Source organism: Anabrus simplex, chromosome 2 (genome assembly GCF_040414725.1).
Source record: "Anabrus simplex isolate iqAnaSimp1 chromosome 2, ASM4041472v1, whole genome shotgun sequence".
Classification (NCBI taxonomy): domain Eukaryota; kingdom Metazoa; phylum Arthropoda; class Insecta; order Orthoptera; family Tettigoniidae; genus Anabrus; species Anabrus simplex.
Window position 1 is genome coordinate 972,932,651 of NC_090266.1, and position 16,619 is coordinate 972,949,269.

Sequence of the window (16,619 nt, forward strand, 5' to 3'; positions counted from 1 at the left end):
CTAGAGTATAAATGCATTATTTTCTTACGTTGTACTTTCTTATTTCAGTTCTTATTCATAAAGTGTATTTCTTTTGTTTCAGGTATTATCGTACGGCGGAATCGGATTCGGAATTAAACGCGAAATATTCTTTTTAAACATCGAAGACGGATATTTTGGATGTCAAGTCAACGAATCTACGGACATCCTACAACTATACGAACTCTCCAAACTATGTGATGGTGCGCCGGATTGTTTCATGGGATCTGACGAGCTGCGCTCCGAGTTAAAATGCTCCAGTAAGTACTAAATATTTGTATTTTGCTCACCCATTGAATTTACAAGCAATGAAGAACGTAAAATAAAGAACAATACCTATTCCAAAAGTTAAGAACATCAGGCAAACAGTAGGCGGAATCCTAGGAACCTTAGGCAGAACAGGAAAAGGATTCTGTTGCTGTAAAGAAACGCATTCAACGATGAAGGATGCATAATTGTGTAAGCATGAGATCCAATGTGTACGCAGACTGTAGTCAAAAGGAAAAAAAAAACATAAGGGGAAAAGTGTGATATACCAAGCGAGTTAGCCGCTTAGTAAGGGTCTCGCAGCTGTGGGCTTGCACTTGGGAAATGGTTGGTTATAATCCCATTGTCGACAGCCCTGAAGATGGTTTCGGTGGTTTCCCATTTTCCACACCTTAATTAAAGCCACGGCCGCTACCTTCCCAGTCCTATCCATTTCCCATCCTTGCGTCGCCCAAAAGCTTTGATATGTTAGTGCTACGTTAAACCACTAGCCAAAAAGAAAAGGAATGATAAATCGAAGTGTGAAGGGTGATTAGTGGTTAATGAACAAGGAATTGGGCAATATAGAAAAACGGTGAATACAACTAATACCACGCGGGGAGAAGTTAGATGGAAAATGTAATCGAAGTAGATGGGGGTAGTTTACATTTTATACCATTTTGTTGCATATACAGTAGTTTAAACACAACATCCTTCAGATGTTCCAGTTGACCGAGAGGGGAAGGGGATGGTTGCCTTTTGTACTCCCGCTGCAAGCAATAATCACCACGAACGAGGAGACAAATATGAAGATTGGGGCAAAAACTCCAGAGTTAGTTATAGGCCTACTAATGTTCAAGCAGAATTCCAGGCCGCAATGAGTTTTCTAGGCAGTATGTATGTATGTGTGTGTGTATGTATGTATGTATGTATGTATGTATGTATGTATGTATGTATGTATGTATGTATGTATGTATGTCCACTACCTTGCCATAACTTCAGTTTGTACATTCCTTTTTATCTGTTCCAGGTGATTGTGGGAAAGAGGATGGTGTCAAGTGCCAAAATGGCGCCTGCCTTGATTCTCAGTGTCATTGCAACGATGGTTTCGGTGGCTGCGGCTGTGAAGTTCCAGGTTAGTACTTCATTGAACCATTCTCTTATTGTTTAGTGGCTATGTTGATTATTTCTACTCCAGTATGGATTGTAATATCATGCAGTGAAATCTCTTAGAAAGTCATACCATAATAATTTGTACCTTTTAATTAATAATTTGTAAATTAATAATAATGTGATGTGTTGTGGATGTTTAACCTTTGTCTAAGATGTTGGTAAGGTTATATCACAACAACAGGGTGACACAAACATCGTCTGCGAAGGAAAAGAAACCATACATCTTCCCTTGCATTGAAGTCAAGCAGAGAAAGTGACGTTACGTAAAATATTTCCGAGCAAAGTTACCAGGAATGGATATTTTCGCATTTGTAGGGATGTAAACCAGTTTAAGTTCAACGTTAAGTTTAAGGTCCAGAAATGTTTAGTATCTGTGTTACCCAAATTTTAAGTATAATCTACAGATTTGTTGGCTTAAATCATAGCGGTCATGTGAAGCTGAATTGAACCAAATTTTAACAGACCTAAATGCGGATGAAGGACATATTGGCACGCCCAAAATGTGAATGGTATTCCTCTTCTCACTATTAATCAAAAAAAAAAAAAAATCGTGGAAGTTCGATCTGCGTGTGTATCGTCGGTTAATAAAATCGCTATGGAGTTTGACATTCCTTCTGCGGTTTGTGCGGAGGCAGCTTTCTTTCGCATCACAAGTATCAAAATTATTACTTGTTATTTTGATTATACTTGCATATGATGTGACATATTGACTCTATAATATCATGTTTTCTCACTTGCGAATTCAGTTTATATGTATTCACTAGGAGTTTAAATGTAATTAATACATCAATATCACACCAGAACTGTCCGTAAAAGTTGAAATAGGCCTCGACAATCCACAGTCTGGTTTCTTGAACAAAAACACTACTGCCGGGCTGAGTAGCTCAGGGTGTAAAGCTCAAGTTGGCGGGTTCGATCCCGGCTCAGTCCGATGGTATTTGAAGCCACTTACATTCTTCAGCCTCGTGTCGGTAGATTTACAGGCACGTTAAAGGACGCTTGCGGGACAAAATTCCGGCACCTCGGCGTCTCCGAAAACCATAAAAAGTAAGTGGGACTCAAAACAAATAACATTAGTTATTACAAACACCACTGAAAAAGGATACTGTAATTCCACGTGAGCCGCAAGTATTCGTATGAGAATCGAACTCGAAATCTAAATCCACTGGCACCTCCTAGCCACTCCATTCGTATAATTCTGAAAATAATGCAATAATTTTGTATTGTCAGATGATGATATGTACAGTACATTCCCAAGGAGGCTTAATGGTATCATTCTCAAGGCGATTGTACTGTACTGAGTATGCTGATCTTGACGAACAGTTAACCTGTTCCACGAGATATGAGACGACAGTTTCTGCATTTCAAGGCATTTCTCCCGGTATTCACGTTACAACGAATTCCAGTCTATCCTCACTTGGATCACCACTTACAGTTGAGGCCGTGAAGGAAATTACAAAGCAAAAGCTAACAGAATTAATGAGGCTGTATGATGGTTGCGGACCTGTTGAGATGAATTAGTTCGTCTACACCATTATATTTATGGGCTGGTAAATATGTGTTCGGTTCATCCGGTAGGACGGGAGTTCGATTCCTCGTCAAGAAGTCGAAAAAATGGAAATACTCTTCCACTTCTGGAGAGGCTCATGACCCTGGTGTTGACTCAGACCACATAACAAGAATGAGCACCACGTTAATTTCTGTGGACAAAGGCGGCGAGGCTTACCACTCTTACTATTTTAGTGTCGAGGTTACGAATAGTGGAAGGCTGTACCTTCCGCTCCTCCAGGCTTTTCGAGACCTGCACAGAGATGGTTTTGCTTTGCAACACCATCATCCGACCCTCGGCCATACATTACATTTCAATACTGTACCCGCTATCTTTTTGGCATTTACACATGTACTTTATGTGTCTTAGAAGTCTACAAGAGTGATCTTACTAGTTCTTTCTTTCTTTCTTCCAGACGAAAACGAGTGCAAGTTTCGACCTTGTGACGTCTTTGCACACTGTACCAACACACTGGGCAGTTTTCATTGCACTTGCTTCCCTGGATATACGGGCGATGGTTTCAGCTGTCAAGGTAAGTCAAAAGATCACACATCTCTTTTTTTAATCTTTCTTCCTTTAAAACATTTGTTTGAATTGGTGGTAATCTATATAATTAACATGCATTTTAGTAGCTTACTATGCATTTCTGAAAAGTACATTTTGCAATTTTCCAACGAACAGTCAGTCTCGTTTTGCAACCGTAAACTGAACCAAATATTAGCGGACGGTGTAACAGCACACCACACCACACTGCCAACAACCATAGATAAAACTCAGTAGTGAATATATCCCTACACATAGATTTAGCATCAGGAGGGGCATTCGACCGTAAAATAGGCCCGAATCTACGTGTGTGTGTGTGTGTTTTTTTGTTGTTTTTTTTTTTTCGCATTCGCAATCCCATCAGGGTGTTGGAAAATTGGCGGAAGCAGAATGAGAATATGATGATTTGCGGATGATGTAAAGAATGCGGCACTATATTCATTTTACTCCACTAATATACAAAATAATCCTTTAAAGTTGTTATACTGTATGTGCTTGTTAGAACTCAGCCCTTGGGAATTAAATTATTTTCTTTGCTATAATGTATAGTTCCGGCTTTCACTGTAGCTTAACTGAAGCGTCTGTCGTAGAAGTGTTAGGTTGTTAGGTATAATTAGTAGACTGCAGAAATCTATTGCGAAACAGTCCATTATGGAAGATTTATCGATAGATTTTAAGTGAATAGCTCTGAATTAAAATAAATTTAAGGTTTTCAGTTGACATATTTGCAAAATGATCCCAACCTACTTAAAGGTAAAATTTAGATTAATATTATGATAAACACAACATGTATTTTCTAATGTGCGAATAATCAAACAGTGGGAATGATTCTGAATTTGCCATAACAGTTCCATTTTTTTGCAATAATATTTAACACTAGTAGAAGTAGACCTATCTGTACATAATCTGCAGTGTTATGCGGACAAAAAGCGAAGATGGGATAACCAATGTGTTATGCTTTCTTTACTTTTAAATAATGTTCATCAGGTTTGATTTACCTTTTTATCTCGTCTCTTCGGTCACAGTTTCACTTTCTAGTTACCGAACGAGTTGGCAATGCGGTTAGGGGCGCGCAGGTGTAAGCTTGCATTCGGGACATAGAGGGTTCGAACCCCACTGTCGACAGCCCTGAAGAGGGTTTTCCGTAGTTTCCCATTTTCACACCAGACAAATGCTGGGGCTGTACCTTAATTAAGACCACGGTCGCTTTCTTCCCACTCCTAGCCCTTTCCCGTCCCATCGTCGCCATAAGACATTTCTGTGTCAGTGCGACGTAAAGCCAATTGTAAATAAATAAATAAATAAAACTTTCTAGTTTTTATTTGGCTCAGGTGCACCTCTACCGTGTAGCCGTATTTGCCAACGATTCCGTTACTAGAAAGAAGATGATTAGTTTTGAAATTTACTATATGACTGCCGGTTTGTTCACGATGTGCGTCTTGCAGCGAAGGTTTGCTAACATCCCTAGCTGCATTGCGGGCGAGTCAATGTCCTGAGAGGAGCAACGTCCTGCCTTGCTGCCTGGTGACCCAGGCTGTTGTTACCAGGCATGATTAGTATCAGACACTGGGGCACCTAATTTCTGAATAGTATAGTAGTTCTTTGACCTCACCTTTCTCAAAATATCAACTCTAGAATAACAGAATAATATTTAAAATAATATAATATTTAAAAATTACAAGGCAAATATATTACTTGAGAGAGAGAGAGAGAGAGAGAGAGAGTAAAAAAATATAATATTATATTATAAATAAAATAGTCACTGGCAGTGTTGGGAAGTAACTGCCTAAAAGTAATCAGATTACTTGTAACGATCAAATTCTTATTAATTCTTAATTGTGATCGTTACATTTTACAAAAATTAATTATCACGTGTACTTTACTTTTTGAAATAAAAATGTAATCGTTACATTCTAGTAACTGATACACAGTACATCGCACGGAAGCAGAAACCGGGGGCTGGTGGGGAGGGGGGGGGGATGATGGTGAAATTGAGTTTTTCACCTCTACTACAGCAAACCAGTAGCTTCACGAGTGCTGGAGGAGGTACTTTCTTCCAAAGAAATCATACTTAAAATTAAACATAGGTATTTTTTCAAGGACGTATTTTCAGTAAATACAAAGATATACTCTCCACCAGAATAACGAGAATTTTAACAAGCAATTATTTTATTTGTAAAATAAATGACACGTTATTTGAAACGAGATTTCCACTTCCGGAGGTGCATATGGCCTTGAGGTTCACTCAGCCTACACCAACCAGGTTAATTCCTGGGCGCAAAGGCGGCCGGGCGCAGAGCTAACCACTCTACCCCGTCACGTGCCGCGGTTAACAATGGTGGAAGCCTTTACCTTCCACTCCTCCAAGGGCCTTCATGGCCTGTTCGGAGGTGACTTTGTCTTTTGTTTTACGTCGCACCGACACAGATAGGTCTTATGATGACGATGGGATAGGAAAGGTCTAGGAGTGGAAGGAAGCGGCCATGGCCTTAATTAAGGTACAGCCCCAGCATTTGCCTGGTGTGAAAATGGGAAACCACGGAAAACCATCTTCAGGGCTGCCGACAGTGGGGTTCGAAACCTACTATCTCCTACCTACTATCATTTGCAACTTCCACGGTATCATGTTTAGTCTCACCTGGTGATGATAGCCACTTAATGTCTGTGTTAAAAACACACACAGTGGCACTGAATTTGGGGGGGGGGGAGGCAAGGCGTTTTCTGCCCCCCCCCCCCCCCAATAATCTTAGCGGGACATAGTGCCATTTTGCCTCCTCTAAACATTCTCCTTGTACATGCTAAACCCCCTTATAACGCGGAGTTGGTAGTTTTCGGAAGCTGCTAAGGCATTAAATGTGGAGGTGGTAGATGGTTGTATATCAAGAAATGAGATCAGAAAACGGGCGTTCCTTCAGAGAACTACATTTCCCAATGGAGACTGTTCAGGCGGTACATATGGTGGTAGAGCTTTTCACATTTCGTATCACGAAATGAACGATACACAGTAATAGTACATTTATTCAGAAAATGTATTTATGAAGCAAGTTCTACTTTTTTTACTTGTGATTATTTTTTATAGCTTCGTACATAAAACATTCCTTCAACATATTTATGAAGTAAGTTCTATTTTTTCTGTTTACTTGTGAATATTATTGAAAACTCCGTACAAAAATGTTTGAGAAACAAGCTTCATTATTGTTCTGCTTGTTTTCTTTATTTGTGAATATTGTTATTATATCGGAATGTTTGCATTAATAGTCGTTACTTATTTCACATGCCTGTGTTCATGTGCCCAATAATTACCCGAAGTCACAGCGCCTGTACACACACACACACACACACACACACACACACACACACACACACACACACACACACACACACACACACACACACACACACACACACACACACACACACACACACACACACACACACACACACACACACACACACACACACACACACACACACACACACACACACACACACACACACACACACACACACACACACACACACACACACACACACACACACACACACACACACACACACACACACACACACACACACACACACACACACACACACACACACACACACACACACACACACACACACACACACACACACACACACACACACACACACACACACACACACATTCTCTCTCTCTCTCTCTCTCTCTCTCTCTCTCAAGTAATGCATTTTCCTTGTAATTTTTAAATATTATTCTAGACCCACGCTGAAAAAAATATCAGCGATTTCTTTACTGATTACTAGTTGGTCAGTGGGAACTCGTCGCTCAAAGGAAGAATGTGCCGGCAGTATCTCTCTCTCACCCACTACGTAGCATAACTGGTCCAAACGTACAAATGAAGATAGAACTACTTCGAATAATTTAGAAGGTAATGCTGTTTTATGTCTGGCAATCTAAACAAACATGGCGGCGACACGATTATCGTCAGAGTAGTGAAAATAGATAGTGAAGTGTTATTGGAATATTGAGTGTTTGAGTGAGGCGGAATGACATTGGAATATCGAATTTGGAGCACTAGGACCTTCGCGGCCATCAATTAGAAGAATCTGTGACACTTTTGCGCCTTACGAAAGAGTGCAAAATGTACGAATGACACCGTCGAACAGGAGAAAAGCTCGACAGACAGTGGAAGCAGAGCTGGGATCGGAGCAGTTGCTCCTGTGATTGCCATAGGTTGTGCGAGTGCAGCGCTACATCCGGTATTCTCCGGTAGTAAACTGTTGCTCAGGAACCAATCGTTGCTCCGGAGGGCGAGCGGACGAACAGTAGGCCTACTGCGTGTGCTCGCTTGCAGTTGCAGTGGTGCGCAGTGGATGTGCTAGCGACGTGGTACATACTGCTTTATATGAATACGGCGAATATATGAAATTTGAAAATATATACATTCTCTTTTGTCGATAACTATTTTAACAATTTGCTTTATATCGCAACCGTCTTACGGCAGACTGCCCAGAATATGGCAGGTGTGGCAGAACTGAGATTGCTACTGAACAGAAACCACAACGCGCAGGAATATCAAATTCACAATGATCCGGAGGTTGCTAGAAGTCAAAAACTAATGATAGTAGCGCAGTCGAAAATTACAAATGGACCTCGATTAATTCACAGGTGGAAAAAAGTATCGCTGTGCGCAAAAAAAAAAAGAAGACATTAAGTTTATGGCGTTATAAGCAGTTTTCTATTCTTGTTTCAGCGAAAAAATTGAATATTCTAAGAGAAGTGTGCTCCATCCTCTTCCCTTTCAAAAAGATGACTGTGATCTGAGAGCGACGTTATATCACTTCATCAAAAATAATTCCTATGGTTCACGGGTACTGTAACCACTTCCACGGTTTTCTGAGACGCCGAGGTGCCAGATTTTTTCCCACAGGAGTTTTTTTTTAATGTGCTGGTAAATCTGCTGACATGAGGCTGCCGTATTTGAACACCTTCAAGTAGGCCTACCACAGAACTGAGTCGGAATTGAAACCGGAAACTTGAGCTCAGAAGGCCAGCGCTCTACCATCTGAACTACGGTACCTACTCAGCTCAGTACAGCAATATAGCCTAACAAAATTCCAATCAGTTCTTACTCGTTAGTAATAAATGATCTGTAATTCATGTAAGAGTATCGTATATAATACATGTTTACATGCAATGGAATATAGGCCTAATTGTTGCCTAAACTTTACTATTATTGTAAATGCATTTGCAAGGATATAATATATTGCAATATTAAACCTACATTATTCCATCCACCTCAGTCTATTACAAAATGAATTTCAGCAGATCAAAATCTTTTACTCATAGCATAACAAATATTGCGCCAGTCTTGATACAGCTGCATCATTTGAATGACATATATAGAAAGACACATGTATCTGTGGAATTTGTAGTGAAACCTACATTGTAATTCCACCCAAGATCACCGTTACAACATTGCCCACATTAACGCATTTTAATTTTCTGCCAGCGAATTCAATCGGAGGACTACCTGAGGTCTCTGGAGAAAGAACGAAAACGACTGCTCCTACCGATCCCAGCACTAGATGGAAGTATTAAGGTACCATAGTGATGCAGGCACTCGCACAACCCCTAAATATCGTAACCCGTGAGTTGGTGTTCTCTATGGACTGATGTCAGTAGATGCAGTATCCATTGCATTGCATGGAGTGAGAAGCAAAACGCCATTGAATCATGCAAATGATATAATCCAGATAGGCACGTTAAATTTTATGATAGTTCTTAAATGAAATGGTGTATGGCTTTTAGTGCTGGGAGTGTCTGAGGACATGTTCGGCTCGCCAGGTGCAGGTCTTTTGATTTGACACCGGTAGGCGACCTGCGCGTCATGATGAGGATGAAATGATGATGAAGACGACACATAAACGCAACCACGTGCCAGCGGAATTAACCAGTAATGGTTAAAATTCCCGACCCTGCCTAATAAATAAGTTATCTGCTTACTCCCTATGTCAGTTGACTTTCACGAGTTCCATCTCTACTGGTGAGAAACTGACTGGCAGATAAACATGAAGAGAATGAGCCACTGATATTTTACTCTAAAAAGCTACGACAAGAATTCAGCACCATAGGTACTCTACTTGTACAGAAAATATATATGAACAATATTGAATAGTCTGGAAAATGGAGGATATAAAATGGTTACGTTGTTATGCAGTTGCTTGAAATTCACAAACTTTCTATTCACATATTCACAATTCTGAACCACTTGGAAGGGCAGCTGAATTAGAAAGTGATAGAACCAGCTAGAGAGGAGAATATTCTAGATGTGGTGGTGGTAAAACCAGATGAGCTCTATAGAGAAACTGATGTGATATATGGTGTAAGTGATCACAGCTATTTTTGACGTAGTCATAGTTAAAAATAAATGTGATAGAAAGGAAGGTTGTAAAAGTAGACTGGAATTGATAAGATTTCTGGGGATATAACTTACCGTACTAAAGGTAATAGGTTGGGATATAGCACCATGTGGTTTATAAGGCTGGAAATTTAAAAAATCTTACTAGGGTATTATTGATGGAAAATGGTACGGTAAATAAAAATCTAAACAAAAAATTGTAAATCAAAACAGCATATGTGATGGGTTTAAAGCAGTTGTTGAGAAGTATGAAAACAGGTATGTACCCATAAAGGTGGTAAGGAATTATTAATATAGACTTCAGAATATCACTGTAATTGGCCTGCTAAGTGGAAGAAGAGGAGGGAGCAATCAATCAATTAATCAATCAATCAATCAATACTGATCTGCATTTAGGGCAGTCGCCCAGTTGGTAGAATCCCTATCTGTTGTTTTCCTCACCTTTTCTTAAATTATCTCAAAGAAATAGGAAATTTATTGAACAGCTCCCTTGGTAAGTTATTCCAAGTTATTCCAATTCTCAAGGCGTTCGTGAAATTCCATGAAAGGCTCAGTCTCCCTTCATTGATGATTAGGAATATTATCTTGACAACTTCCACTTAACTTTGAAAAACTCTGTTTCAGTTATGAGACACTATGTCTACAACTGAGGACATAACACATGTAGTATAGTGTGTTCTCATGGACAGCCACCTCATGGGGGGAAATGTCTATTCATTACTGAATAAATTATTTTATGTATATAAAATAGGTTGATATAAGGATAATGTTCAGGTAGGGGAAGTCACTAATACTAGCAAAATAGTGCCTACTAAAATTTACCTATGATAATAAAGATACAAAAAGATACAAAAATTAAAAACTAGAAAAGTAGCTGGAATTGATAAGCTTTCTGGGGATATAATTTACTAAAGGTAATGGGTTGGTATATAGTACCATATCTGAAGTACTTATTTGATTACCTACTGTTTCTATAAGAGAGCTATGTGGGAATGAATACCGTATGTAAAGTGGACTACATAAGTGATAGAATAACAAAGGTAGAGTTAAGGTCAGAGAATGGAGCAAATTATTTCGTTCAAGTTTGGCACTTGTGTACCCAGCAGGCATACTTAGGAAAGAGAGAAATCATAAAATAACATGCAGAGATACCTTAAGCAGTAGAAAGGAGAGATCCTTCCTCTATGCTTGCCATGGACCCACCATCATGCTCCTAGAAATATTCTTACTTATATAGAAGAAGAATTAAAACAGAGACTGTGTAAATCAGTTGAATGCAACCATTTGCTGTGTTCCTGTTGGTTGGCCATATTTCCTATTTTCTCTGATAGAGCTTGCATCGTGTCAAGGTACATGGCTGCCACATTTGGTAAAAGTAAGAGAACTGCCAATTTGGAAATTGTCATAGCATATTGGGGATGCGAGTGTTATATCTGCAATGTGATAACGTTAAGTACAATGGTTTTGTCACTAGTCAGACCTAACCAATCCAGACCAAAGGTGTTGTCATGCAGGATACCAGAGACCTCTGAGCTTCTTCGCAGCTCTAGCATGTGGCTTATGCTCCCAGACCCCCTTTACTTGCCCCCAGTCAAATGGTTTTGTCACTACCCGGACCTAACCAGTCCAGCCCAATGGTCTTGTCACTACCTGGACCTAACCAGTCAATCCCAGTGGTCTTGTCACTACCCAGACCTACCCAATCTAGATCAATGGTCTTCTCACTAGCCGGATCTAACCAGTCCAGCCCAGTAGTCTTGTTACTACCCGGACCTGACCAATCCAGATGTTGGCAAGCCTGTTGAGTGTTGTTACGTCGTCTGAGCCATGCCATGTTGGATCTCTAACCTAAAGTTTGCCCACCGGGTACAGAAGTTGTACTCATCCAAATGTATGCACCCCAGACTGGATGCAAAGAAGATATTGACACATTCCTGGAGACACTGGAGAGATAAATAAAGGATGTGGAAGTGACTGTCATGGGAGACTTTAAGGAATGGAAGAAGTAACTGGACTTTTGGATATGGAAAGTAGAATGAAGAGGGAGAGAAATTGGTGGACTTCTGTGTTAGAAGTGGGTTAAGTGTAGGCAGTATGTACTTCAAAAAGAAGAATAGTAGAAATATTACAAGATCCATATTATGGACTGGGAAACAAAAGGACAAGGACACTAATTGGTTACTTCTTGGTGGAAAGAACAAGTCATAGACAGTTGTTAGATGTAAGTTAACAGCCTTACCAGTAGTAGCCTTTGATGGAGACTATAGAGTAGTGATAGCAAAAATGAAAGTAGGAAAATAGCAAAAATCAAAGAAAGAAGAGAGAAGAAAATGAAAGTATGGAAATTAAAAGATATCAAAGTAAAAGAAAATTCCAATATAAATTGAAACAACATATACCCAGAACTGAGATGGAGAGTGTAGAAGTGGAATGTAACATGTTTAACAAGGCATTTGTAGGCTGTTCAGAGTGTGATTATAGCACAATAGCTGAATGAGTGAAGGATAGAGAGACCCTGTGGTGGAATGAGAGGGTAAAAGGATGTTGTGAAATATAAGAAGCAAGCATAGCAAATATGGAATAGGGATAAAACAGAAGAAAGTAGCAGGAAATGAAAAGAAGGTGCAAGAACGTAGTACGGTAAGTGAAGAAATGCTGAGAAGGATTTACATGAGAGTTGGAAGAGAATGTGCATAGTGGTAAAAGGATGCTATATGGACTTGTAAGAGGGAAGAGAAAAGAAAGAATTTACCCAAAGCAGGTGAAAGGGAAGAAAGGAGAGATAATAACACAACCAGAGGAGATAAGGAAAAGTTGGAAGGATTACTTTGATGAACTCTTGAATGTGAGATGGAATGTAGACAGAATGATGGAGGTAGAGTATGAGGAGACAGAATCAGTGAGTGCACATGTGGAAAATTCTGTCAAACGAATGAAAGTGGGAAAAACAGAGGGATTGGGTGAATTGTGTGCTGTAATGATAAAAGCAGCAGGACCCACTGGTCTACATGGCTGTATAGACGTTTTAGATCTATTTGGGAAGAAAAACTGGTACCAAAGGACTGGAGTAAAGGGCAACAAGTAGATATGTCATAATTATCAAGGAATCGCACTCATATCTGAGATAGCAAAACTATTTTAAAAATTCACCCCCCTTTTCATCCCCTTAGCGACAGAATATCCAAAAATCCTCCCTTAGCGAGCACCTACATTGCAATATAAATGTATCCTCAAAATTTCATTTCTTTATGTCCAGTAGTTTTGGCTCGGCGATGATGAATCAGTCAGTCAGTCAGTCAGTCAGATAGGACATGTTCTTTTATATATATAGATTGTGTTGATGAAATTAAATCTAGAAAATTGGACTGTGAATTTTTGGCATTTTATTTTGATGAATTTTCTATTATTGATTTGCCATACTATTTTATTTGTTTGCAGATGTCAATGAATGTGAAGATCCTGCCATTGCAGCACGTTGTGTAGCCAATTCAGAGTGTTGTAACTTGCCAGCTCATTACCTGTGCAAATGTAATTCAGGCTTTGAAGGAGATGGTGAAGAGGAATGCAGGGGTAAGTTGTGGATTTTGATAGTTTTCATAAGTGTTGGTATTTAAAAGAGGTCAGAAGTAACTTCCTTGGTACATCAAGAATACAGTCTAGACTTGTTTAATGTTGTATAATAAGTAGTAATTCATGTTAATTGTGTATTATAAATGAAAGCAGACATCCTGTCATGAATAATTTTTCCCCCCTTGCAAATAACTGCAAAATCTGTTGTGTCTGTACTTTCATTCTGTACTTTCATTTGTCATCTAAGAGACTGTGTTCTCAAATGTTAAGTGTTTGCATATTTTTTCAGACTGAAATTTTATCTTTAAAATATGGCTCCTTTCTAGCTTATCGTACAAAGCTGAAATAGTGTGGTTCATTTCCTAGCTGGGGAGTCTACCCTTTTTATTTGTGTGAAAAATTAAATAAATTTAAAGTTATACAAACTGACATTTGTCAAAACCTTTAAAAAGAATAGGAAACAACTTTGTTCTATTGGATCATGATACTCATGTCATCCTTGAACAGAATATGGGGGAAATTACAAATTTCACTAAGATAATATAACCTTTAAATTTTTTCAGTATGTTGAGGCACAAAATACAAAATTTATGATAACACTATAGCATACTTGTAAAAGAACACATTAATAACAGAATGACATGTTTTGTTCTACGAGAACATCCTCAGATTTTATTAAATCACTTTTAAAATGATTTGAGTGGGTGATAAGTTTATGCAATATAAACAATATTGTATATATATGCATATTTTAGAAGTGATTTGATAGACTGAGGATGTTCTTGTAGAATGAAACATGTCATTCTCTTATTAATGTGTTCTTTTACAGGTGTGTTGTAGCATTACCTTAAATTTTGTTTTTCATGTTTTGATATAGACTGATAAATGTAAAGGTTATATTAACTAGGTTGACACTGAAACAAATGGCTTCTTCCTATTAAAAAAAATCCAAAAAGATTTGCAGAATGTGACCAAGTTGGGTTTTTTATAAATTAAACCTGATGGTGCTACTAAGCAGTTGCTGCTTAACCTGGCCTGCTTGTGGTCAACACTATCAATCCTCTTGGTTGTTATTCTTGGCTTTCTAGACTGGGGAAGTTAGTTTCTATCATGTATAAATGTAGAATGCATTGTGTACCTAGCTTACTTCTTTTCCATGAAACTATCACATTTATTAAGAAATGCTATAATATTACTGCTGGCTCTGTGGTGTGGGGGTAGCATGTCTGCCTCTTACCCGGAGGCCCCGAGTTCGATTCTCGTCCAGGTCAGGGATGTTTACCTGGATCTGAGAGCTGGTTTGAGGTCCACTCATCCTATGTGATTACAATTGAGGAGCTATCTGACAGTGAGATGGCGGCCCTGGTCTAGAGAGCCAACAATAACGGCCGAGAGGATTCGTCATGCTGACCACATGACACCTCATAATCTGCAGGCCTTTGGACTGAGCAGCGGTCGCTTGGTAGGCCCTGGGCCTTTGGGGCTGTTGCGCCATGGGGTTTGGTTTTTAAAAAATATAAAAATATTGTTGAAAGGAAACTGTTCATTGTGCAAGTTAAAGTAGCATGAAGTACTTTGTTCTGCTGAGCTGAAGTTGATATACTGTTGTTTTCAGGATATTTCACAGGAAAAGGTTCTAAACAAATATAGAGTTTATGGCAGGGTGGCTGATGACAGGTAGAATTCACTTTGGTATACTAGAGGTATTGCTGAGGAAGCAGGTCTGACGAGTCTGCACAATTGCCGACTTGCCTGAATAAAAGAACAAGTCTGTGCAACAATGAGCACTGTCTTTGTACAAATGTGTAAGATTTGGTTTACACACACACATAGTGAGAAACACCCAGTTCCACCATCAATGAAATTTATAAGTAATAGATGATGTTTTACAAGAATGAGAATAGAGGGGGAATCAAGGATCTTGTTAAGTAATGGAGCGGTACATTTTCTAGGCTTAAAGACTCCTCCAGGTTTCTTGCTTCCTCAGATAGAAGTTGAAGGTCCAGCCCGAGATCAAACAGTTAATCTACTGACACTCATTCAGCACAATGTCTTGTGCAATGTTGGTGCATCTGTTATTGATTGCTGATATTAGAGTATCTGTTGGCATGATAAAACTTTTGCATACAGGGGAATATTACTTCCTGTCCAACGCTGAGTGGATCAATACATTAATTTGCTAAATTCCTTGTTGCAGATATTGATGAATGTGCTCAGCCTGGAGCATGTGGTATCAACACTCACTGTGAAAATGTACCAGGAAATTATACGTGCAATTGCTTGGAAGGATATATTGGCAACCCATACGATGGAGTAAGTACCTGATTGTTAATTTTGCTGTTGTACATGAGAAAAGTGTGAAAATAAGCTTTAATGAATCAATATCATTTTATATTTTTTGGAAATATAGTTGACGTAGATAATAAAACACTTGTTCATGATTCACTGCAAACTTTTTGTCTTATTCTTGCTGGAATTTGGATGATCAAACTTATGAGTTTTCTACCCTGTTCATATATGTTACTGACTTTACAACAACATGTTTCTTATCTGTGACAAAACAGGAGGTACTTAAATTCCTATGTTACAGTGTATCGATCATGATGAGTGTGAGGAAGCAGATGCATGTGGTCCTGGTGCTATTTGTACCAATGTTGTTGGTAGTCACAAGTGTGAATGCCCGCCTGGCTTTGTTGGAGATGCATACTCTGTTGGCTGCTCAGATGCTGATGAATGTGCTCGAAGCCCATGTGGCCGCAATGCTCTTTGCAATAATATGGCAGGTAGTTTTCGTTGCTCATGCCCACCTGGATTTGAAGGGGACCCTTTTGATGGATGCTCTGGTAAGTCAGCTACTCTGTTTAGTATTTAGAGTATTTCACTACAGATACTCAATACAATAATTAATTTATGCTTTAATTTTGAAACAAATTTCAATTTGTATAGTCCTAATTAACATTTATTAACCATTCCTGTTGTACATTTATTTTGTCAATAGATTATTTGAAATATATTGCTATTGTAGGACATAAGGAAGTGGAATTTGGTAGAGTTAATAACACTGCAAAAGAAAACCAAATGTCAGCAACAGTAAAGATAAACTCTTTTCATCACTG

The 16,619-nt window shown here is 38.9% G+C and overlaps 1 protein-coding gene across 1 annotated transcript in view; it reads left to right on the plus strand.

The window, feature by feature from the left end:
* Positions 1–16,619, plus strand: part of dpy (dumpy) — a 562,668-nt gene that overhangs the window by 98,497 nt on the left and 447,552 nt on the right. The window contains 6 exon segments of the mRNA XM_068226068.1: positions 83–278; positions 1,295–1,399; positions 3,402–3,518; positions 13,372–13,503; positions 15,701–15,816; positions 16,094–16,346. Coding sequence (XP_068082169.1) covers positions 83–278; positions 1,295–1,399; positions 3,402–3,518; positions 13,372–13,503; positions 15,701–15,816; positions 16,094–16,346 — 919 coding nt within the window.